The 22,002-nt window shown below is 56.0% G+C and overlaps 7 protein-coding genes across 7 annotated transcripts; 5 read left to right on the plus strand and 2 right to left on the minus strand.

The window, feature by feature from the left end:
• Window positions 1–321: 321 nt before the first annotated feature.
• KRP23_7960 (uncharacterized protein) lies at window positions 322–2,328 on the plus strand (the record flags this gene model as incomplete). Its single annotated transcript, XM_067893340.1, has 1 exon — window positions 322–2,328. One exon carries the CDS (start codon window positions 322–324, stop codon window positions 2,326–2,328), a length of 2,007 nt encoding a protein of 668 aa, XP_067745132.1.
• Window positions 2,329–2,657: 329 nt separating this feature from the next.
• On the plus strand, window positions 2,658–4,082 carry KRP23_7961 (uncharacterized protein; the record flags this gene model as incomplete). The annotated part of the gene is made up of 4 exons (XM_067893341.1): window positions 2,658–3,012; window positions 3,080–3,612; window positions 3,701–3,727; window positions 3,801–4,082. The coding sequence occupies 4 exons, from the start codon at window positions 2,658–2,660 to the stop codon at window positions 4,080–4,082; spliced, it is 1,197 nt and encodes a 398-aa protein (XP_067745133.1).
• Window positions 4,083–4,195: 113 nt separating this feature from the next.
• On the minus strand, window positions 4,196–9,887 carry KRP23_7962 (Lysine-specific demethylase 5C; the record flags this gene model as incomplete). The annotated part of the gene is made up of 2 exons (XM_067893342.1): window positions 4,196–9,404; window positions 9,778–9,887. The coding sequence occupies 2 exons, from the start codon at window positions 9,885–9,887 to the stop codon at window positions 4,196–4,198; spliced, it is 5,319 nt and encodes a 1,772-aa protein (XP_067745134.1).
• Window positions 9,888–11,434: 1,547 nt separating this feature from the next.
• Window positions 11,435–16,109, plus strand: KRP23_7963 (Ubiquitin C-terminal hydrolase 12; the record flags this gene model as incomplete). Its single annotated transcript, XM_067893343.1, has 2 exons — window positions 11,435–15,756; window positions 15,848–16,109. 2 exons carry the CDS (start codon window positions 11,435–11,437, stop codon window positions 16,107–16,109), a joined length of 4,584 nt encoding a protein of 1,527 aa, XP_067745135.1.
• An 851-nt stretch (window positions 16,110–16,960) lies between these two features.
• Window positions 16,961–19,573, plus strand: KRP23_7964 (Long-chain-fatty-acid--CoA ligase ACSBG2; the record flags this gene model as incomplete). Its single annotated transcript, XM_067893344.1, has 1 exon — window positions 16,961–19,573. One exon carries the CDS (start codon window positions 16,961–16,963, stop codon window positions 19,571–19,573), a length of 2,613 nt encoding a protein of 870 aa, XP_067745136.1.
• Window positions 19,574–20,242: 669 nt separating this feature from the next.
• On the plus strand, window positions 20,243–20,824 carry KRP23_7965 (uncharacterized protein; the record flags this gene model as incomplete). Its single annotated transcript, XM_067893346.1, has 1 exon — window positions 20,243–20,824. One exon carries the CDS (start codon window positions 20,243–20,245, stop codon window positions 20,822–20,824), a length of 582 nt encoding a protein of 193 aa, XP_067745137.1.
• Window positions 20,825–21,077: 253 nt separating this feature from the next.
• On the minus strand, window positions 21,078–21,773 carry KRP23_7966 (uncharacterized protein; the record flags this gene model as incomplete). Its single annotated transcript, XM_067893347.1, has 1 exon — window positions 21,078–21,773. The coding sequence occupies one exon, from the start codon at window positions 21,771–21,773 to the stop codon at window positions 21,078–21,080; it is 696 nt and encodes a 231-aa protein (XP_067745138.1).
• Window positions 21,774–22,002: the final 229 nt, after the last annotated feature.

Genomic DNA, 22,002 nt, shown 5'->3' on the forward strand with positions numbered 1-22,002 from the left:
CGCCACACACCAGGATAGAGACGTCGTCCGCGTTAAATGCCGTGGGCACGTGCTTGACTTGCCCGGCTCATACCGACGAACAGCAATACGAAGAAGGAGTCTGCCAACCGGATGCTCAAGGTTTGGGATCTTACGGGGGCGTGTGGGAAACGGTACACAGCCCAAGATTCCTCTATGGTTCAGGTTTGGTCGTCTGTAATGCTACGTATTATATTAACAGTCCGAAAGTAAAGGACCGATGCGCTGTGCCGCTCGTCATCACGTTTTACGACGTGAAAGCGATGATGGACTTGGGAGCTCACTTCCTATAAAGCGAGCGAGATGGCAGGCGGGTCTCTCTTCCAGGTAGGAGAGGATGTCGAGTTCTGGCGAGTGCTCATCCACCTCGGCATCCTGGCCTTCTGCCTCGTGCTCTTCGAGAAAGCACTGCACCGACTGGAACACAAGTTCCCTCCCTCGCAAAAGTATCAGCACATGCTCAAGAAAGTGTACCGAGAGCTCATGGTGCTGGGTTTGATCAGTCTCGGCCTCAAGATTCTCAAGGAGAACCCCGACATCGACAGCTACAGCAAAACCATCATCGCGTTCCAAGTGGCCGACCTGACCATCTTTCTGCTGGCACTCGCCCTCATTTTGCAGTCGACGGCAGTGTTCCTGCTGCTCCGCAACCAGAACGACCGGGCAGAACGAGCCGAGTTGATCACGACACAGGACCTCGCCAACTCGGTCAACGCGGCCAAAAAGGCTGAAGAGGCCGGGCCGTCGTTCTTCCAAACGCTGTGCTGCTGTGGCAGGGCAGCCAAGAGGAGAGCGAACGAAAAGCAGCTCATCGAGTTGCGGCTCATTCGTCGCCTATTTCTTCGTCGCTTTGGGCTGCCGCAGCTCTTCCCGTTCTCCAAGTACCTCAGTCGCGCTCAAGCGAACCAGATCTCGCACATGATCGAGGTCGAGCCATCCATGTGGGTGGCGCTTCTCCTCGTTGCGTGGACTATCTGTGGACTGCTGGAAGTGCTCAAAACATTGGACACGGACTTGCCCGAGAGCCACGAGCTCGTCGAGGCCTTCATGATGATGGCGTGGGTGCTACTGCTGCTCCACATCATGGTGTTCTTCTACTTCCGTTCTTGCATGCACGAGCTTCTGCACGCTGCCGCGTACAGCGATAACAAGACCACTCTGGTCTCAAACTTGAGCGCTATCGCTGATGAGGAGGCACACGCCTGGCAGAATGAAGAGGCAGACAAGGCCCTGGAAGTCATGAGCAGCATCCAGGAGCACCACGAGGAGCTCGAGTACCGCCGCATTCAAAGCCAGCGAAAGAGGAACTCCACGTTCCAGCGTGTCGTCAACTACTTCAAAGACGAGAAGGAAGTGGCGCGAGACAGCCTCAGTGGCGTCGTCGCTGGGTCGCCTAGCCTTGAGTTCCGCTCATTCTCCCAGAAGGGCTGGCACATCGGCGTTATGCTGCTCCTCATCCTCAATGGATTCCTCATCACACTGTTCGTGCAGTGTGCCGTGTACGATCTGGACGACATCTACGAAGACTTCGGCACGCTGCCCGCAGTCATGGTGCCGCTCCCACTCGTAGTGAACGCCGTCTTCTTGCAGCGCCACATCTTCTACGACTTCGTCATCGTCAGCAACATACTCCGCATCGATTCCCACACGCTCTGTGACGTGGTGGAGAACTTCAGCGAGGTGGTGCGACTGCGGTCCGAGTTTGCGACCACGCTACTCCAGCATCTCACGCAGCAGGAGCTGGCCATCTCGGACCTCCAGACAGAGCTGAAGGCGCGAGACACAACCAACACCGGCTTCATCGAGGTCGACGATCTTCGAGACGTGCTGTCAAAGTTTGGGTTCCGCCTCACGCGGTTCCGCTTCAACAGCGTCGTCAAGCTGCTTTTCGAGCTGCACGATACCTCGGTCGCCTACGCGCACGTGATCCGTCTGGTGCTCATGGCTCAGAACGAGAACCTCTTCTACGAGACCACGTCCGTGCCGTATCAGCAGCCCCACCCGTTGCTGCGTCCCAGTGTGATGATGTACGACGACCTGGGCCAGTCCAGCATGCGCTCGCAGTCCAACTACAACATCTTCAACTCAACGCGGCAGATGCCGGTGCTGGCACAGCCCTGCATGGAGGCGGAGCCCTGCGCGGACGATTTTGTCACCATCGCCATGGGGAGCGCCGTGCTGCCGTTGATCCCTCAGGGCAGCATCAACCAGGCCGCCTCGCAGGTGCGTCCCAGCGTCAGCTCCCAGGCACTCCACGACATGTTCAACCTGCAGAGACTGTCCGATGCCCCGAACATCATGCGTCTCTAACAACCGTTCAGTCCACCCGAGCGATCGCAGCTCGGCTATATGTTCACAAAACTAAGGCTATATCATAAGTATCAACACAATTGAATCGTGAAACAACCAATACTTTTGATACCGAACGAGGCAACAACGTCAGTACATGTGCAAATGTACTCAAGTACCTCCGACCCATACAAGTCTTCAAAATAGATAGCCCGTAATACAGTGGTCTTCCAAAGTCGTAAATATAGTTTATTAGCACTGTATAAATCGATATGTCTGTGAAACCTATTTGTCAAATGACACCTAATTAGAACACGAGCCGCTACAAGTTCATTTGACGAATCCCCCCCATGACGCTCCTTCTGCTGACACTCCTGCTCGGGCTTGCATCTGTGGCCGCGCAGCCCGCGGGCACCCGCTACGAGCCTGCAACGGACGACGAGTACACGGTAGTGAGCCGCCTGGACGAGGACGCGTCCGTCGTGGCGGTGGTGCGTCGCAATGGGGTCCTCCACCTGCTGTACGACGAGACCATCATCGGGGCCGAGTTCGACGACCCCTATCTGCGCAAACAGACGGCGTTCCCGGGTTTCACCATCATGCAGTGCGCCGCCTATTTGCGCGCCAAACCCACGCGGGCGGTGCAGATCGGACTGGGCATTGGCACAGTACCGAGCTTCCTGCGAGAAATGGGCATCCCGACAGGTAGATTCGTCAAAATGTAGCCCCAAAATTGCCATGTAGACTACTTATTTACTGTGTTTGGTACTAGATGTGGTGGAGATCAGTGATGCTGTGGTGACCCAGGCCGCGGACTATTTCCAGTATGAACGGTGCCCGCCCAAGGATGAGGAGGAGATTGAAGAGGAGACGTGCCCGAATGGACGCACTTTCGTGATGGACGGACTCCAGTTTTTGGCTAGCAAACCGGCGGATTTGGGCGTTCAGACGGAGCAGGAGCACCCGTACGACCTGTTCATTGTGGACGTGTACACAGGCTGGAACCCCTTTGCATTCTTTGTCCGAGAGGAAATGATGCACGTTCGAGACAACTGGCTTACGGCCGACGGTGTTCTAGTCATGAACTTTGTCGGGTACATGCAAGATCCGCGTGCGGTGGCGCCAAAATCCATTTACCGCACGTTGCAGAGCGTGTTCAAGCACGTCAAGTGCTTCCGTGAGATGGAGGAGGAGGACGAGCCGGATGCCGCCAATATCGTCTTCTACGCTTCGGACAAACCCTTCAGCTTCAACTTGCCTACTACCCGCGAATATCGGAATCCACCTGTGCACACCTTCTTCTCTGTAAGTACAGACGTGTACCAATTGCTTTTATTCTGCTAGAGGCAAGGGCTGACATTCTCGCTTTCTCCTCGTTTTGCTGCTCGCGTAGGTGGTCAAGAACTTCCCCAAATGGGAGGTATGATTCGCTTCGATTGAAGTAGTAGTTTTTGCAGTGTCTTACTTGGGACCTTCGTGCCGTTTTGTTGTAGATTTTCACGGAGTTGCAGGCTGATGTGGAGGTGGCAATCCACCAGGAAATGACCGACGAGGAAGTACGTTTCGTGTCGTCCGACGATGAGAGCTCAAAGGATGGAGACGCGCTTCTGCCGCGTGTGTTGACGGAGGCTGACCACGGAGAGAAAGAGTTCCGTGAGATCCACGCCGAGACGCAGACTCACATGCGCGAACGGGTTTTGGAACAATTCCCACCAGCGCTTTGGGCGGAGTTCAAGCAGAAGCAAAGCACGACGCCACCGCCCACGAGCGCGTAGGCGTCTCCTTCAAGGTGTGCTTTCATTCACCAACGAGCGTTTGCATTTGTGTGTGGGTTATAGAACATTTGTGTTTGTGCAAGTTGGTATGTGCGCTAACTACTGACTACCCTCTACCGGCGTCGCTGCATCTTCCAGGCAATGGTGCTTGGGCTTTCTGGCTGCTCAGCGTACGTTTCTTCCTCCTCTTCTTCGTCAGAACCTGGCCCCGTCGATACAACGGTCTCGTGACTAGCTACGATGCCCTGAACAAGCTGCAGTTCCGTCGCTGGCAGCTCCAGGTAAGCGCCCAGCTCCTCGGACTCGCGCTGCAGTCGACGTGCCTTCTCGACATTCCACTCTTCAACCTCAAGTGTCTTCGTTGCTCGTAGCCATTGTGCAGCTTTGCTCACGCGCTCTGCGATCGTCAGCTGCATGAGCCGATACTCCTCCCGAGGAAACACAAATCCAGGCTCTTGACTTCTTACGTCCTGCAGCAGGGCTGCCAAATGCGAGTACCGCGGGGCTTGGGTATGCGGGCCGAGTACGAGATGGCACGCTCGCAAGCACCAGTGCATGGCCCCCAGCTGAGTCTGTGCTGTCTCCAGACCCACCTCCAGGTTTGTCACGCGCTCCATCAACCGCAAGACGGCGGCTTCCTGAGTCTTGGCGTAGTCTGGCGTGGCATAAACTGCTGGCGAGAACTCTTGCAACGCGAAGTTGTGGACGAATGCGTTGACATCGCTCTCGACACCCTTCACTGCGTGGATGTAAGCGAGCAACTCGTGAGCACCGGGAGGACAGGCCACTAGCTGGGTCTGCATCTGGTTCAGGAAACTCTCCACTCTTGCGAGCGTTGGTCGTCGGCCCATACACTCGCGACGCAACAGCTTCTTGTCGAGATAGTAAAGGTTCTGTCGACGCGAGCAGCGCGGACAGCGGAATGCCTCAATACCGTCGAGCTCTCGCGGAGACAGATCGACACACGCCGCATGATACCATTCATCGCAGAAGTCGCAGCAGATCATGGGCGTTTGGTCGACTCCACGGCATACGCAAAATATCTGCGGTGATGCATGAGCTGTCGTGCCGTGGCCTGCGCGCTTCCGGTGGGGAGGGCGACACGACGCGCACAAGAAGGCATCCTTGGCTTGCTGTGGCATCAACTCCGGCACGCACTGAGGGTGGAAGTACCGCTGGCAGCGCTGGCACGTAACAAGTTGAGCTCGCTCGCTGAGAACCTGCTGACAGACGCAGTGCAATCGCGAATGCAGCTGCATGGCCTGGTCACCACTCGGCAGGTGCTGCTGCTGCACCTTATCCAGCGCACTCTGTAAGAATTGACCGAGAGGCACGTGACCATTCGACGGACGTAAGAACAGTGCGTGAACGGCGTCGTACCAGCGTCGACAGTCTTGCACACGCGAGTGAACTTGTCGACGCAGCAGCGACGAGCTTGACACGAAATGCGCATCTGCTTGAGCGTAGAAAATCTCCACATCTTCCAGCGAGGGTCGCTCGACCATCGACTTGTAACTTGTCGACGTACCAGACCCCGAGACAGTATTCAAAATCTGGTGCGCACGTCGTTCCCACATCTGGCATTTCTCAAGGCGATCCTCGAGCTCCTGCGTATTTGTTGGAGGGATGGGGAATGCCCTTGCTCGTCGAAGCAGTACCTCTAGCTCTTCCGTGCTCTTTGAGTGGTCATGCAGCGCTTCATCCACCTCCAAAGCTTCGGCTTGGGTAGCTATCAGCAGCTTGCGCAGGATCTCGGCGTTAGTAATTCCACGAGAGTCGCCTAGCTGGAGTTCGTCCACTTCAGTTAGAACACGTTCAGCGTGTGCCTGAGTCGGCGCACCCATGGCAGTGCTTCCTCGAGACCTCTCCACGATGGAAGCGGCTAAAATGTTCACCTTGCAAAGAACTTCCAGGTAGCGCTGCGCACCTGCCAGTTGACTCAGCAAACTACCACCAAAAGCGCTCTCTTTTCTTGCACGAAGACGCTCTTGAACACCGGTGATTGCCGTGCTGAGCTGACCAAAGCGCACGTTTTCGTGCAGCAACACGTTGGGAGCGCCCATCGATGGGATAAACGACGAAGCATCTGCCGACGTCAACCTAAGCTGAGCTCTGTCGGTAAACTTGTCTAGCAGGATCACCTCCGTCGATTTCAGCATGTCGGTAGCTGACGTTCGTGTTGCACGCCATTCCACAACGACCTCGCGAACCTTTCCGACCGCTGCAGGCTCGATGACTAACTTCTCTGCATCCCCCAACATTGACTCAAACTCATCAATGCTCAAGCTCAGTCCTTGGGTCTGCTTGCCTTCGAGGGCGCGAAGTAGTTGATTGGCGCGAGCATCCCAATGGCCAGCGCCAGCTATCGAGAGTTCCAACGTATCCAAGCGCTCACGATCTGCACCACCGCACGACTTGCCACGCGCTAACAAGCGCTTTAAGTCAAGAACTGTAGGTTTGGCTGCTGGAGGTTGGGCGCCTGGTTCTCTGGTGCACCGAACGACGTCGTCGCACTCCTTGTTCCAGGCCCTGACACCATTCAATCGGTTCCGAATGTTAGTGAGCATTTCTTCGAGACGCGCAGCTTCGTGGCGGTACAAGTACACAAAGTTCTCCGGATCTCCGCACTTGCACATGGTCGGATAGTGTTCCAAGCAGCCCACAGTGGGGCCACCATTACTACCATGCGGCGGGCGGCACCTAGTGCAGACTACGGCCTGGAGATAACAGTATTGCTTACAGGTGACACAGCGAAGACCCTCATCCTTGCCGGAACGACCTGCCCACAGCACCATTCTGGTAGGTCGCATCGACGGCTTCGACATCTCCATCTTCATCTTGCTTGCACCTCTGACTCCACGTGCAGAACTACTGCTCTGGGAGGTGGACGGTTTGTTGCAAGTCCGCGCCACCATGTTACGCCTCGCTAAAGAAGTTGACGAAGCTTCAGGATCAGCTGCACCAACAAGAGCACGATGCTGGTGCTTCTCGAAGTCAGCCATGACCTCTCGCTTTGCCACGTGCATCTCGCTGTTGCTGTCATCAACGCGTCTCTGGAACTCGCGATAATCCTGTAGCAATTGTTCAACTGCAGGAAGCAAGAACGACTCCGTGTGTTCAAAATCGAAGTCACTGCCGTCTACGAGAGTCTCGGCCAAAGTGCATACGAGCGCTTCATGGCAGAACACTGGCAGCTTGTGGAACTCGCGATACTTTCGTAGGGACTTGGCACCCCACGGCAGCCAGTCGACGGTGGCGAAATTCACAGCCTCGGCGCAATTGAAACCATTGTTGAAGCCGGCATGGTAAGCGGACGGGAAGGTGACGATAAATTCATTCGGCCGGTGTGTGGCACGATACACCGGCACGCCGTGCTCTCGCAGCGTTTTGGGAGAGAACATGGTGACTAACTGCATGTGCAAGTCTGGCTGGCTGCCGAAAAGCTCTGGCGTAAGCTCCTTCATCGTACGTTCCATCAGCTCCGCGCTGGCGCATGGAATGCCATACCACGTCTTTGGTGCACCGCTGTGCAAGTAACTTGTGCTGTAAAAGTTGTGGTCTTCCACGTGCCAGCAGAACGTCGAGAAGCACATCCCAGCGTACAGCCACGGAACCATCACGCCTTTAATGTCTTCGTCCAAGTGCTGAAGCACGGAACCCGGCAGCTTGGGCATGTTGTTCAAGTTCCAGTCATCCTGGGCGTAACGCTGCAGCAGCTCTTCCAGCGACTTCGCCGCGTCTGGGCTGTGATTGTCTCCTCCAGCTGCTGCTGACAAGCCTTCACGGAGCCCGTGCGAGAAAAACTCACTGAGCTGGCGAACGTAGTCACTCTTCGCCTTGCCGGTCAAGTTCTTCCAGCGCTTCGTAACACTCCGTAAGGTCTTCATTTTCAAATCAAGACGAGGAAATCCGCTGCCGTTGGCACCAGTGTCCACGTCGCTACCATACTGCACTTCAAGTCGCTGCTCATGCATAGGAATGCTCAGCAACCTCCAGTACTCCCTTTCTAGGTCACGGTCACTTATCGCTGTATCCGGATTGGCATCTGGTGGCAGCGAGAAGTAGTTCCGCTTCCACGCATCGGCACGCTCCTTGTAATTCAGCATGCTAATCTCAGCGCCCATATCGAAACCAAACTTTGGGTTTGCCTTGCTATTGTCCGCGTCCTCGACGCACTCTTTGCAATACCAGTCGCCCGAAGGAACCTCAGCCAACGGCTTGTCCAGGCAGAAGAGGTGCTGTCCACTGTTGCAGCCGTCGCAAAGCAGCATCCTGTCCCAGCAATCGCCACGAAGACAAACCTGACAAATCTCGCTATTGTACGCCAGCTCAGCCGCATTTGCATCCCAGCCGTTGGCGATGAGGATCTCCATAGTGGACATCTCCACGTCGTCATTGGAGCCATCTTCTACGTATCGCACGGCGACGTGGGGCTTTTTACCGCCAAACACGCGCTTCACTTCTGCTAGAATGGCACCTGAGCCCGGGAAGAACCGGTAGAACTTTTGTCCAGCTTGAATCTCTGGCGCGCCAAGTCGCACGTTGCGGGTTTGCGAAGGTTTGAGCGACTCTGGTTCGAGATCGCGTTGCCGGAGCCGTAGTTTCTGGTCCATTTGTGGCTTCCCTGGCTTCGGAGGAGTAGTCGAGTGGCCGTCATTCTCCTCGCTGCTAGTGTGCTCGCCTTCGGAGAACAGCGTGCGCTTCACGCGTACACCTTCCTCTTCTGTATCATCCTCATCTCTAGTTGTAGGAAACGAGCGCTTCCTTCCGCTCAGTGTTCGAGGTCTGGACGATGGAGTCGCCTTGGTGTCACCTGATGCACTTGCTCCGGAAGGTGTGGCTTGCACTTGTTCGATCTTCACCTTGGTCTCTTTTGTGTCGCTGTTCTCCTTACTATGCTGGTCCCTCTCGTAGGCAAGCAGAGTGGCCTCGTAGTGTGCTTTATAGGTGCTGCACAGTTCCTCTGATGGTTCGCTCGCCGCTTTCGTGCGGCCCACACGTCGCACAACTTGCTCCCACCGGCCATTCGCACAGACAGCCTCAAAGCCGTCGAGAGAAACAACGGTCTTGTACAGCAGGCGCAGGTTGACCAGTTGACCGTCAGCGCGCGGCAGCTCCTTCATGGGCTGGCCGCGTTGATACAGGAAGAGCCGCAGAGCCTCCACGAACTGGCCTTCTGCGCGCGAGTGGCCTTCAATGCAGTTGAGCTGCTGCACGCGCGTGCGGAAGCGGAAGGTCTTCTCATTGATAGCAAACGGTGGCCGCCAGCCCTTCGGCGGCACAATCTTGCAGATGCCGGCCTGCATTCCGATGTGGCGGATGCTGCGGACAAAAGACACGAACAGCAAACACGTTAGCACGAAATTCTCACCATTCTCCTGCACTCGAAATGAATTTCTGGTCTCCAGCCATTGACCATAGCCAGTAGCTCAAGGGCAAGTGCTACCAACTGCAGCATGGGGCTCTTGTGCTCGTCTACAGCCTTGTAGACCACCTCTTCTCGCCTCAGACAGGCCGCGTCGGTTGGTATCAAGCTGAGACTTGTTGAGACTGTTTGGCTGGCTGATACCGGTCGCAATGCCCTCAGAGCCTTCCAAGCAGCTAGAATTGCTGAGAATGGAGCCTTGGGGCATGCTGGCCATGCCGTGAGGGCGGAGAAGAGGTGGTGCTGGGGACGAAGGATAAATTACCGCACCTGGAAATAAATTTCAGCGGATGCTGGAACTCCTCCGCCGTGGGGTAGAACACTGGACAGGGCGGACAGATGTAGCCATCCGAGTCGCTTGCATTGGGGTCCCAGTCCATCGCGTGGAGACTTGCTGGGTTGACTGTGGCGGCTACGAGCGGCGTCTTCTTGAACGACGGCAAATGCGAGAGTGCAAAAATACTGGGCCAAGACGGCGCAGAAGCCTATACTCCGCGCTGTAAACCGTGTTGTGTGAATTTGGTGCCAATATTTTATGGAACGCGTGGAGGTGCGCGTTTTGTCGCAATTTACAAAATCAAGTACAATTATCAGATCATCCGTACCAAAACTGGGTTAGTAGCTACGAAACCGAACAGAACACGGTAGATCCATCGAGATGGGTATTTTTATCGCTTCTCTGCGGTCAGATGCAAGGCAGCAGAAAAGCTTCAGAATCGAGCGTCCCGGCGGTCTTTTGACTGTGTCGGACCTGGACTACTCTTTGGCAATGCATGTTGTACTGCATTGGACGTCGCTCCTGGTGGCTCGGCGCTCACAGTTTTTTAGGCCAGTTAACACCGGTGCCCATCCATATTCAAATATAGAGGTAGACAGGCTTGCCAAAGTGCCCAGTTCGGCAGCGTCTAGAGCCGCTCCCAGTGCGTTTCCAGCATTGAAACTTTATATGCACACACTTGGACATCTTGGCTGCCTGGTGGTCGTGTGCAGGCACTCAGAGGGCGCTTGGAGGCGGCATACGCGTCGCGCCGAAGCTATTTCTCCCGGTGCCGCACCTGCTCGGAATTTATTCGTGCTGTTGATGTTCGCGAAATCGTACGATCGGGCGAACTGGACATAAATCGGGGCGCGACACGAGCAAAAGCTCTTGCACTCGATGCACTTGCACTATTGTAGGAGTGCCTGTCTTCACTGTCGCAGTAGACAGAAGCAGTTTTGCTACTTCGAAGTACGTTTGAGTCTTGGTTCGGTCGGTGCCAGCGAGGATATTGTGTTACATGGATCAGTGTGCAAGGGCTTTGCTCTATAGTGATGGATGCGTCTGCAACGGTCCATTGGTGTGATTGCATCGCGTTTTGTTGGAGTTGGTGACTAGGGATGCGGGAGCGACTTGCCTGTCGTTCAGTAAGACCAAGTTGAGGCTTTGTTGTCTGTACATTTGGGAGTGGCGTACAGATCGAACAACCATGTTACTACGCATTGCTCGACAATACTGCTTTGTTGGTCTCTGATGTTTCAACAGGCAGAAGCTAAAGACAGAGAAGTATTCAAAACTCATGCTAGTGATCCCCTCGAGTCTGTAGGGATTCTGAGATGCAATTCATAGTCAGCTTTGGGCACGTTGATGATCGTCTCTAGCGTCCGGATAACCTGTCGGTGCCTAACCAGGTTGCGTTTGATCACTTAGAACACTTGCCGAGTGGTTTTATTGGCGCTTAGTGTAGTGCTCACATCCTATCGACCACCTCTTCGACTCATATCCGCAGTTTGACAAATGTGATGATAATCCTTGAGATACGAACTTTCTGCTCACTATTGCGAGGTAATTTTACCTCCCATTTGCGACCGTTTCGTGCCCAGCCACCCTTAATTAGGGGTCCACTCAACCCCTCACAGTTCCAACCACCCGCAGCAGGTCAAGCCCGTCATGGTGGAGAAGCGTCGGAGCGATTCGCCGCCGGATGCGGAGCGCCGCAAGAAGCTGCACACGCAGCAGGTGGATGCGAAGCCCATGGACGTGGAGCCGGACGCTGCCGCACTGATTTTCCGCGAGCGGTTTCCCGTTTTGGACTTCACCGACGCGCGGGTCGCGACGCCCGTGCAAACGGACCCACATGGTGGCCAGTGGCGCGTCCTCTGGCAGCCGCGCAGCCCCACGGACCAGAGCTTCGTGGGCGTCTTTGTGGAGCTCGTACAGAGTGACGCCGCGCAGCTGCCGCAGCTCGCAGAAGTCGGCATTACGCTGCTAAACCAGGGAGGCCACGCGCCACTGCGTAAAACCACGAGCGTCCATTCGTTTTCACACGAGAACCCGCAATTCGGCATGAGCCAATTCGTTCTACGCAGCGAGCTGCTAAATCCGAGTAATGAGTTCTTAACAGGTGAAGGGAAGGCCGATGTGGAGGTGCGACTCAGCTTTGTGGAGGATGTGAGTTTGCAGGAGGAAGTGGCACAACAACCGACTTTTGTGTCGAGTCGGGAGGGACAAGAGCTGCTGAAGGAGGCGCAGGCGTCACTCGAGACGGTGCAGCAGCTGCTGGCGTACGACTCGAAGGACGAGACCGGCATGGTCGGTCTGAAGAACCAGGGAGCCACATGCTACTTGAACTCGCTGCTGCAGACGCTGTTCCACTTGAGGGCGTTCAGACAGGTGGTGTACGAGACGCCGACAGCTCAGGAAGATACCAATGATTCCGTGTCGTTGGCGTTGCAGCGCGTGTTTTACAGACTACAGCGACAGCGGAAGGCGGTGTCGACGAAGGAGCTCACGCGCTCCTTTGGCTGGAGTCAGATCGACTCGTTCATGCAGCATGACGTGCAGGAACTGTACCGGATTCTGTGCGATCGGTTAGAAGAAAAGATGAAGCACACGAGAGTGGACTCGGCGATCCCCAATCTTTTCGAGGGCAAAGTGCGGTCGTTTGTACAGTGTGTGAATGTGGACTCCCAGTCGTTCCGGGACGAAAGCTTCTACGACTTGCAGTTAGATGTGAAAGGCTGTAAGGACTTGATGCAGTCCTTTCGCAAGTACGTGGAAGTGGAAATGCTGGATGGAGACAACCAGTACGAGGCGGAAGGACACGGGAAGCAGGATGCCAAGAAGGGCATCGAGTTTATCAACTTCCCACCCGTTCTCAACATTCAGCTCAAGCGCTTTGAATACGACCCAATGCGCGATGGAATGGTGAAAGTTCACGATCGCTTCGAGTTCCCGAAGACGCTCGTGCTTGATGAATTCATTTCGGACGGTGACAAAGAGGACACGGATAGCAGCAAAGACAAATCTCCACGGTATATTTATCACCTGCATAGCGTGCTGGTGCACAGCGGCGATGTACACGGCGGTCACTACTACGTATTTATTCGGCCCGGTAAGCACATTGCAGCAAGCACAGACTGGTTCCGATTCGACGATGACCAGATCACGCGCGTAGACGAGCAGGTAGCGATCGAAGGCAATTTTGGTTCAGGGGGGACTCCTGTAACCCCGCAAGATGGTGGTACGGAGCCTCCATCACCACTATACTCATCATCACTATTTTGCTCGCCGGATCATGGTGGTGTGACTAGTAATGAGCCGAATGGTATGGATGGCCTCGAGTTCAGGTCAGTGGATGCTGGAGGTGTGCCGGGTACAGACGGTGAGCATGCAACAGATGAGGTGTACGATTACAGCCAAAGCAACGGTAGTGGCAGTCTTCCGTTGGACTCTTCTGCTTCAAACAGCTTGATGCTCCCAGTTGGCAGGAACTTTTCGAGCGCATATATGCTTGTGTACGTGCGAGACGGTGAGAATGATATCAGTGCAATTCATGACGAGGCTACTGGCGCAAGTGTTGATGTACCAATCGCTCCAGCGACATTATCTGCTTCAGAAGACGTTTTGATGACAGGCAGCGATACTGGTAACAACGGATCCAGGGAAGCAGTAGCCGCGGATTCTCCAGTTCCTAGTTGGCAAAGCGACCCATTGCCAATTCCAGCGGATCTAGTTACCCGCTTCCACGAAGAAGAGAAGGCAGTTGCTCGACGCAAGAAAGCCCAGCAAACGGAGCATTTGTACATGACTGTACGCATCGCGTCCGACAAGAATGTCGCCAAACTGAAGCGGGTCACGAAGACTTCAGATTTCGCGCTGTTTAACAACGCAAACACGTTGCGTGTACGCATCAAACGCGCCACTTCGATCCGGCAGCTACATCGCCGCGTGTATAAAGAGACTGGAGTCCCCATGTCGCGCCAGCGCTTGTGGAAAGTTATCACCCGAGAAAATCGTACAACTCGTCCCGACCAGCCCATTAGCCCCGACATGTACGGGTGTCGTATAGACTCGCTGATTGAGGATGACGCCTCGCCAAAGGCACCTGTCAGGCTATACCTCCAGATATTGAATGCGTCGTCAGAAACTTCATCGCAGCCTACAGCATCGCCTCCGATATCGCCATCCTCCCCATCTATTCGTGCACACGGGAGAGGGAAAATGGAGAAAGCAACAATAATCCACAGGCACTTCTGGGACGAATTTACACCGCCTGAGTTAGATGCTGAGGCTGATTTAAAGCCAAGCCAAGAAATGGGCGAGGACGACGAGGATGATGCTGCGGCCTATGCCGATGCTAGCGATAGTATTGCGATGGATCACGCTCCACGCCTACGAAGTCACGAAATTTTGTTGTTCATCAAGTTTTACGACCTCAAGAGAAAGCTCGGTGAGCGGCTGGAGTACGTGGGCAATGTGGTCGTTGATGCACGAATTACGGGCGCAGAGCTAGCGAAGTGTTTGCATGAAGCGCTTTCAATTTCCTTCTCGAAGGAGTTGGTATTGTACGAGGAGATCCAACCTACAAATGTGTCCGAGATTAATATGGAGGCAACCCTCACGGCGTCTGAAATTCAAAACGGCGACATAATTTGCTTCCAGTACGCTGAGGACGAGGAGGTGGCAAATGGAATCGTGATCGATCCTGAGGTCGAAGTTGATGACGACCCGGATGTCTTTGAAACGACGTACATCGGCCCCGACGGTGAAGAAGTGAAGGCCGTTATATCTCCCGATAGCGACGATGAGAATTCACGAGCAATCTCGAGCGCCTTGTCTACCAGCGGCAGCCGAGGCCCTCATAGCCACGGGTCAGCTGCAGCGGGGCTAATTTCAACGGGGAAGTTTTACAAGTCCCAAAAGCGGTCCGCTGAGCGGTATCCTGATGTGCCATCCTACTTCCAGTACTTGCTGGATCGCGTGGAAGTTACATTCCATCGCTATGGCCACTCGGATGAAGAATCCTTTACACTACCGCTCCTGTTTAGCAACGTGTATGACGAGGTGATTGATGCAGTGGCGGCGCACTTGGGGCTTGTCGGCCCGAAGCGACTGTTTGTACGGTTGTATCAGCACTCACCCCTCAACAGTTTGCCTTTGAAGGCACCGCTACGTCATTCACGCTACTCTGGGGATGATCAAACGACACTGGAGGAGTTTCTTACTGAGTATATGGAGCGTACGAATATCCTGTACTACGAGCTGCTCGATTACCCGATCACGGAGATAGAGGCCAAGAAGGAGCTGCTGGTGCATCTCAGCATTTACGATGCTTGCTTCGCTACGGAACAGGCTGCGTCACCGTCACCGATCGCTCCGCACCGCCATGTTGAAGTGCTGGTGATGCCCACGCACAGGGTCCGCGACTTGCTGAAACTTATTCGGGACGGCTTTGGGCTGCCGGAGGACACGCCGCTGCGCGCGTGCGAGGTTGTGCATCATGGCACAATGATTAAGCGTATCGTTAAGGAGGACGCAACATTGTCGCGCTACTGGGGAAGTGGCGTCGCATCGGACCCCAATACACCCGAGATCTTGGTGGAGCAGATTCCGTCGTACGAGTTGATAAGCGATGCCAACTCAGTTAAGGCGGATGCGCCGACAGACCCAGGGACTGAGGCACACATTAAGGCTGAAGCGGACGCTGGGAAGGAGGCGTTCGCAGTCACAGGCACTGAGATGGAGGTCAAGGCTGGAGACCCGTCCTCAAGTCCCACAGAAAAGCAACCAGATGGAGGTCAAGTCTCATCAAGCGACCAAACGGGCGCGATGTCTGACGACGACAACCCAGTGTGGTTCCACAAGGGCGTGGTGCACTTTAACTTCCAGAATAGCTCTCAGAAGTGGATTCACCCTCACGGTGTACCATGTGTCGTGCGCTTCAACGAGCGCGATACCGTCGGCGACGTCAAGGAGCGCATACGTCAACGGTAAGGGAGCGGGAGCTTTGCGTTGCGTTGCGTTGCGTTGCTATCTTGTAGACGTGCTTTGACTAACTAACACTGATGGATTTTTTTGTAGCATGGGTATTTCGTCGGAGGTGTTCGCACACTGGAATTTCGCGCTGGTGAAGGACCTGAAGGCGTCGACGCTGAACGCCGTGTACGACGAGATGGATCCGGAGGCGCTCGATCTGTTCCCCATGTCGCGGCTACAGGAGCTCTGCGGCGAGGACTTCGGCGGTCTGGGCAACCTGGGGCTGGAGCACGCGGACCCGACGCCGCCGCCGCGCCACCACAGCAACCGGAGGCTTGAGACCGGCATCCACATCCGCCAGAGCTGAGCGGAGTCAGAGCAAGGTCAATATACAGATCGGTCTCGCTGCTGATAGCGTTGTTCGTGTTGCTGTGTAGTGTCGTCGTGCAAGTGTCCAGGTCCACGTGCCTGTCCTCCGGGCCGCTGTCCTCGTCTGCAGTGTGGGTTCACTCATTCATGCACGAATTAGCCTTGGACTTGTACAAGGCAACAATACGCGCCCCTTACATATCCCTGTTGTAAGCACGCGGACAAGCAGATGTGAGGGACTTGTGCCTGCTTGACCTGTCGAGGTGCACTTTCACGACTCTTTTACGACCATCTGGGACATGTCGATATGGCACAAAGCCGCCCAGCCACGTCACCCTACAACTTAGCCATAATTTCATACAGTACCATCTCAACGCGATCTGCCCATCTTATGTCAGAGTGACACCAACATCTTTCGCAGGGTATCCAGCCCAAGAGGGGTAAATTTTCTGCGCCCCCGTGGCAGAGACACACAATCCAGAAAAATAAGTATTCTACTGTAACCGACTCGTACGTTTTATATACTGATCTATACATGTCCGGATGCGAGTTGACATTTAGAATACTCCCCTGGGCGACCAAAAATTGCCTGTGAGTCATGAATCCTACCGCTCTTTGCGCGGGAACCTACCGCGCTTCACGCAGGGGATCGGCTCGCTACGCTCGCTGTGTTTTTCATTCCCGCGCTGTGCACGGGGTTTGACCCGTTGAGCGCTTCCGAGCTTTTAAACACCACCCGGATAAGGGTATGCAGGGGGATGCTCCAATCGGGTACACTAGTCGCTCTAATTCAAAATCGATGGGCTGCTTCTTCTTACAGATCAGTTTATTTATTGCGGCCTGAGGCGCATGCCGGCGGCCGGAATCTCCGCACCAGAGCGTTCGCGCTGCCGCTCTGACCCCTCTCGGCCAGCCCCTAGCCACTCGGCCGCGCCTGTAAATGCGTCGGTGAGTAACGGTAGCGACACGGCTGCAGCTGGCCCTAGCAGCCCCCGCGTGCGCCGCGTCACGTCCGACATGATCTCCTTCACGACCACAATCGTGCACGCGCCCAGTTCCAGCAGCAGTCGCCCGTCCACCAGCTCCGGAGACGCCTGGACACCGCGCGTAGGTGACGTGCCCCAAGCCCGCAGACGCCACCGGTTCTCGCTGCGTCGCCGCCTCCAGCAGGAGCCAGAGCAGCAGCCGGAGCGCCGAGAGAAGACCTCCATGCTACACGCGCACCCGCCGCCCGCGCGGCCGTTCGGGGAGATCCAAATTGAGTCAGCCACGACCCGAGACGGCAGCCTGTCCAAGTATGGCTACATGTACTCGCGCGGCAGCGTGGAGAGCGAGCCCTGTACGCGGCGCAGCAGTCTCAACAGCCGCGCGAGCCGCGGACGCACGTGGAGTCGCGCGCTGAGCGTCACACACGACGCGGAGGACGTCACGACCGTGGCGGCGCTGGTGACCACCACGCCGTCCTCTGTGTGGAGCGCCTTCTTGCAGACCGTGGCCAGGGTCGGCAACGAACCGGCCGTGTATGGACGCGAAGAGGTGTTTGACAGGGACCACCACGGATTCCCGACGTCGACGGCTGCACCTGTGGACGTGGCCTTCTCGTGGGCACAGCATGCTGTGCGCGCGCGGTGTGTGGCCACGACGTTGCTGCAGTTGGGCTTTTGCGCTGGAGAAGGTGTGGTGATCAGTGCACAGATGAGTCCGCTGCTGCTGGCAGTGAACCTGGCGACGGTGTCACTGGGGGGAGTGGTGGCGCACGTACGCAGCTCCTGGAGCGCGCGCGAACTTCGTAACGCTATTTTCCCCGCTGCGAAGGCGACCGTTGTGGTCGTCGATTCCTTGGAGGGCAACTTCCGAGAGGCGCTGGAAGCGCTGGACGACCAGCCGGAGGAACTGCGGCCGCCTATTCGTGCGGTGATTGTCCTTGGCGACTCGGCCGCGTTGGACCGTGCCGTCGCCGACCTGCGCGCCAGTATCAACGTGATTGGTCCCTCCGACCTGCTTGCGATCAGTACTCTCAACACCGATAAAGCATCCAAGACGCCGTCACTGGAGGCGTTGGATGGGAGCGTCATGCCTGGCCAGTGCTGCCTACTGGCTTTTGACTACGACGCTCTTGGGCGGATTCGAGCGGCAGAACTCTCGCACGACAACGTTTTATTCACGGCGGCTGCCTTGGTGCGCAGCTTCGGTCTGAGCAGTCGAGACCGCCTCGTTGGGTATTTGCCGCTGCAACACGTGGCATCACAAGTGCTGGAGTTGTACGTGCCCATAGTGGCAGGACTGTCGGTGGTTTGCGCACCCACGTACAGTCGACCGTTGGTTCGCGTGGTGACAGAGCACAAGCCCACGGTGTTTTTCGCGACGCCTGCAACATGGGCTCGCTTTAGTCAACAGGTGTATCGTGCCAAAGGCGACGTGAACGCTGCTGTCTACCGCTGGGCTAAGACGCGCGCCACCAACAACTCGCAGAAGCTGCTTTTTGCCAGGGGCAAAGGAGCCAAGCACCGCAGCCTGGGCTACATGCTCGCCAAGACGCTGGTGCTCAACAACATCAAGAAGAAGGTTGGACTAGAGAGCTGCACCGCCTGCTACTCGGTGCTAGCACCACTGGACTTCGAACTTGAGCGGCTCTTCAAGACGGTGGACACTCCCATTTACCAGCTCTTTGGCACTGCCGAGACCTCTGGCTTCGCAGCAATCAATTTTCCGCACGCTTGGGAGTTCGGCAGCTCTGGGCGTGCTCTACCTGGCACCACGATCCGCTGTGATGAGCGCTCTCAGGAAACGGTCATGCGCGGACGCAACGTATTCATGGGCTACCGCTACGCAACATGCAGCAGCTTCTGCAGCCCTGGCCCAGAGCACGACTGTGACAACGACAGTGATCAATACACGTCGACGTGCGACTCCGATGGGTGGCTCCGCTTATGGCAGCGAGGATTCCTGACGCCGACCGGCTTCCTCAAGATCAGCGACCCGCGAGACTTCCTCGTGCTCTCCACGGGCGACTGGGTCCCTGTCCATCCCTACGAGTTTGCGATGATGGAGCTGATGCCGGAGCTCGACCGCGCGGTGCTGGTCGGTGACGGTCGCACCTTTTTAAGCGCGCTCTTCTTCCTGAAGACAAGCGTGGTTTGCTCGCGCTCTGCAGCGGGGAACAAGCATGCCGCTGGTGTGCAGCTCGACGAGGACGCCTTGAAGGTCGGTCACGCCATTGGCAGCTCTGCCACCAGCGTTGGTGAGGCTATTCGATGCCAGCACTGGGCTGTGCATTTCGACACGGTGCTGGAGGATCTCCCTCAGGTGTGCTCCATCTCCGGCTTCCGTGTTCGCAAGTGGATCCTCATGGCCGCCGACTTCTCTGTCGAATCTGGCGAGCTGGACCCCGACACAGGAGACGTATGCCGCCGCGCCGTGGACCGCAAGTACCAGGCACTGCTCGACTCGCTCTACAGCTGATATGAACTACTATTATAGCAATGAACAATGAACAATAGAAAAGCGCAACTGAAGACGAGCACTTGTCCTCAAGTTGAAGTTGTCTTTGCTGGCAATCGCGAAGGCAAAAGTCGCGACAGACAAAGCAAGGCTTGCAAACACTTCGAGGTTTTCTGCGCCCGCTGATGCAGAGACAACGAGAAATGATAAACGTGTACAGCTCGATACCACTGCGGGCTCATTTAGCGGGAAGGCAGGGTGAAAGGCGCGCTGTCCCAGTCCGCCCAGTCGCCGTGACAGGCCTGGACATGCCTGACAGCATCGGGACGCCGCTCATTTGTCTGGACCTGCGCTGGCCCCACCGCAAAACTGCCGCGGCTGCACTCTCATACTCGATGAGATCGCGACCACGGAGCGCGTGCTCGCTTGCAGTGATTCTCGTTAGGGCGGTGATGGCAGTCCATGCTGCTACTGATGACCGAGCGCCTTACAACGGTAGAGAGGATCGTAGCGGCCAAATCATCACTGATGACAGGAAGTAGCACGGGTTTGAAGCTTCACAGCTGCAGCACCCTTAGATGTGCAGGTGACTAGCATCCCCAGCAGCCATGCCCTGTTTGGGATCTTCTCGAGCTTCGTAGCAAGCCTCACTCTTGAAAACGCCAGGGAGCGCCTACTTCTCTCCCGACAATGCAAACCTCTCGACCGTCGTCCCCGACCAAGATGCCGTCGCTCTCGGCCCCGAAGTCGACCACCACCCTGTGGACGGCTCGGCTTGTCGCCACGCTGTGGAAACTCGCAGTCACGCGCGCGCGCAAGCTGCGCAGACACTCCCAAGGAGCTGCCGACCAGGTCGACATCATGTACGGCAGTGCCCTCGACGGCTCCACCGTAATGTGTGGAGAAGACGCGCTCGAGCTTGATGAGACCTCCATCATGCACGAGGCTGCTCTCTCCGTGGTCGCGTCGGGTGTTGTCTCGCTCGCAGACTTGGAGGCCGTCACCGGCTTCCGTTTGTCCAAGAACCACGACGCCCAAGATTTCCCAGTGAAAGACGATGATGCCAGCTCTGAGGCGGCCACGGACACGTCCGACGCCTGCAGCATCGCGGACAGTGACGTGTCTGACAGCACGCTCGACGAGGAAACTACGGTTGTAAGTCCCAAGACCAAGTCTCTGCAGCACTTAAGTGCCCCACGAGTAGCAAGCTCGAGCAAGCCTGGCAAGTGGGTTTGCATAGGCTACGGCCGCTACGTGAAGGTGCAGGACTGAACAAGCCTAGACAAACGAACGTAATTTATGTGAGATCCGTTGCAACCATGTGCATAAAGCTCTTGCCTCAACTCGCTGTGCGAGATCGTGATTGCTTGCTGAAGATCCGCGCATAGTCTTCTTCACGCACCATGAAAAAAATATAGGTTGCGAATGGGATAGAAGCAGCCTTCGACAGCGCAAGCGAGACATGAGTCAGCAGCTTCGGACGTCTTTAGACTTTGTACATTAAATTATCCAAGCTCTTGGTTGACTAGTAGATGGCGTCCTTCAGTAGGAACGCCGTGAGCACTTGCGGCACAAGCTGCTGCGCTTCGCACTTGCGCTTGCTCGTCCGGGGTTTGTGAACACGCCGCTGGCCCATTGCCACGAAGTTATTGATGAAGCTCTGCAGCACCTGCTTGCGCTTCTCCTCGCGACCAAACAGCTTCACCACTCTGCGCGGCTGCGTCCACGAGAATCGAATGTACTCGATGAACTCTAGACAGTATTGACAGGAGCACTGGCGCTCCATGCTCACGCAGGACGACACACTCCTGCGCAGCTCCTCGAAGTCGCTCAATCGGCGCTCTACCTTGAAGCCCGGGAAACTCGCACGCTCTTCCTTCGAGCTGGGCTTGCTGATGGGTAGTCGCGACGTGGGCAGGCTCAGGAATATTTCGAGCACGAATATCAATTCGCTGTCTGCATCCGTCCGCGTCACGTTGATCTCCACGCGCTCGACGCTCCAGAGGAACCCCACCGGAAGAGACGCGTTCCACTGGCGATGCGCCTCCAGTTTGAGCCCTAGGTGGGGCTGGACGGCTCCATCGACCGCGATGGTGTACGTCGGCGAAGTGATTGTGGAGCTGGTGAGCGGGTCACCGCTTGACGATACAGGAGCGAGCAGCTTCGGGTGCAGCTCAATGCTAGAGTGTGTGGTCTCCTGTGGTGGGCAAGCAGAAGCCATGGTTGATCTAGTCGACAGAAGTCCAAATGGAAAGTGGTGTCTCTCGATCCAGTCGTCTGGTGAGGCCAGCCACTGGAGGTTAGTCGCACTCGGCACCATAATCGACTGCACCGCATCAACATAAATGTACCACACCTTCATAATCATGGCTGGCATTAACGAAACATGAGCGGAACTCACAGGACTGTTACCAAGCTGAAGGAAGGGTAGTCTGCGAAGCCATCACGCA

The sequence above is a fragment of the Phytophthora ramorum genome (assembly GCF_020800215.1).
Source record: "Phytophthora ramorum isolate Pr-102 chromosome Unknown Phyram_PR-102_s0006, whole genome shotgun sequence".
In the NCBI taxonomy this organism is placed as follows: domain Eukaryota; phylum Oomycota; class Peronosporomycetes; order Peronosporales; family Peronosporaceae; genus Phytophthora; species Phytophthora ramorum.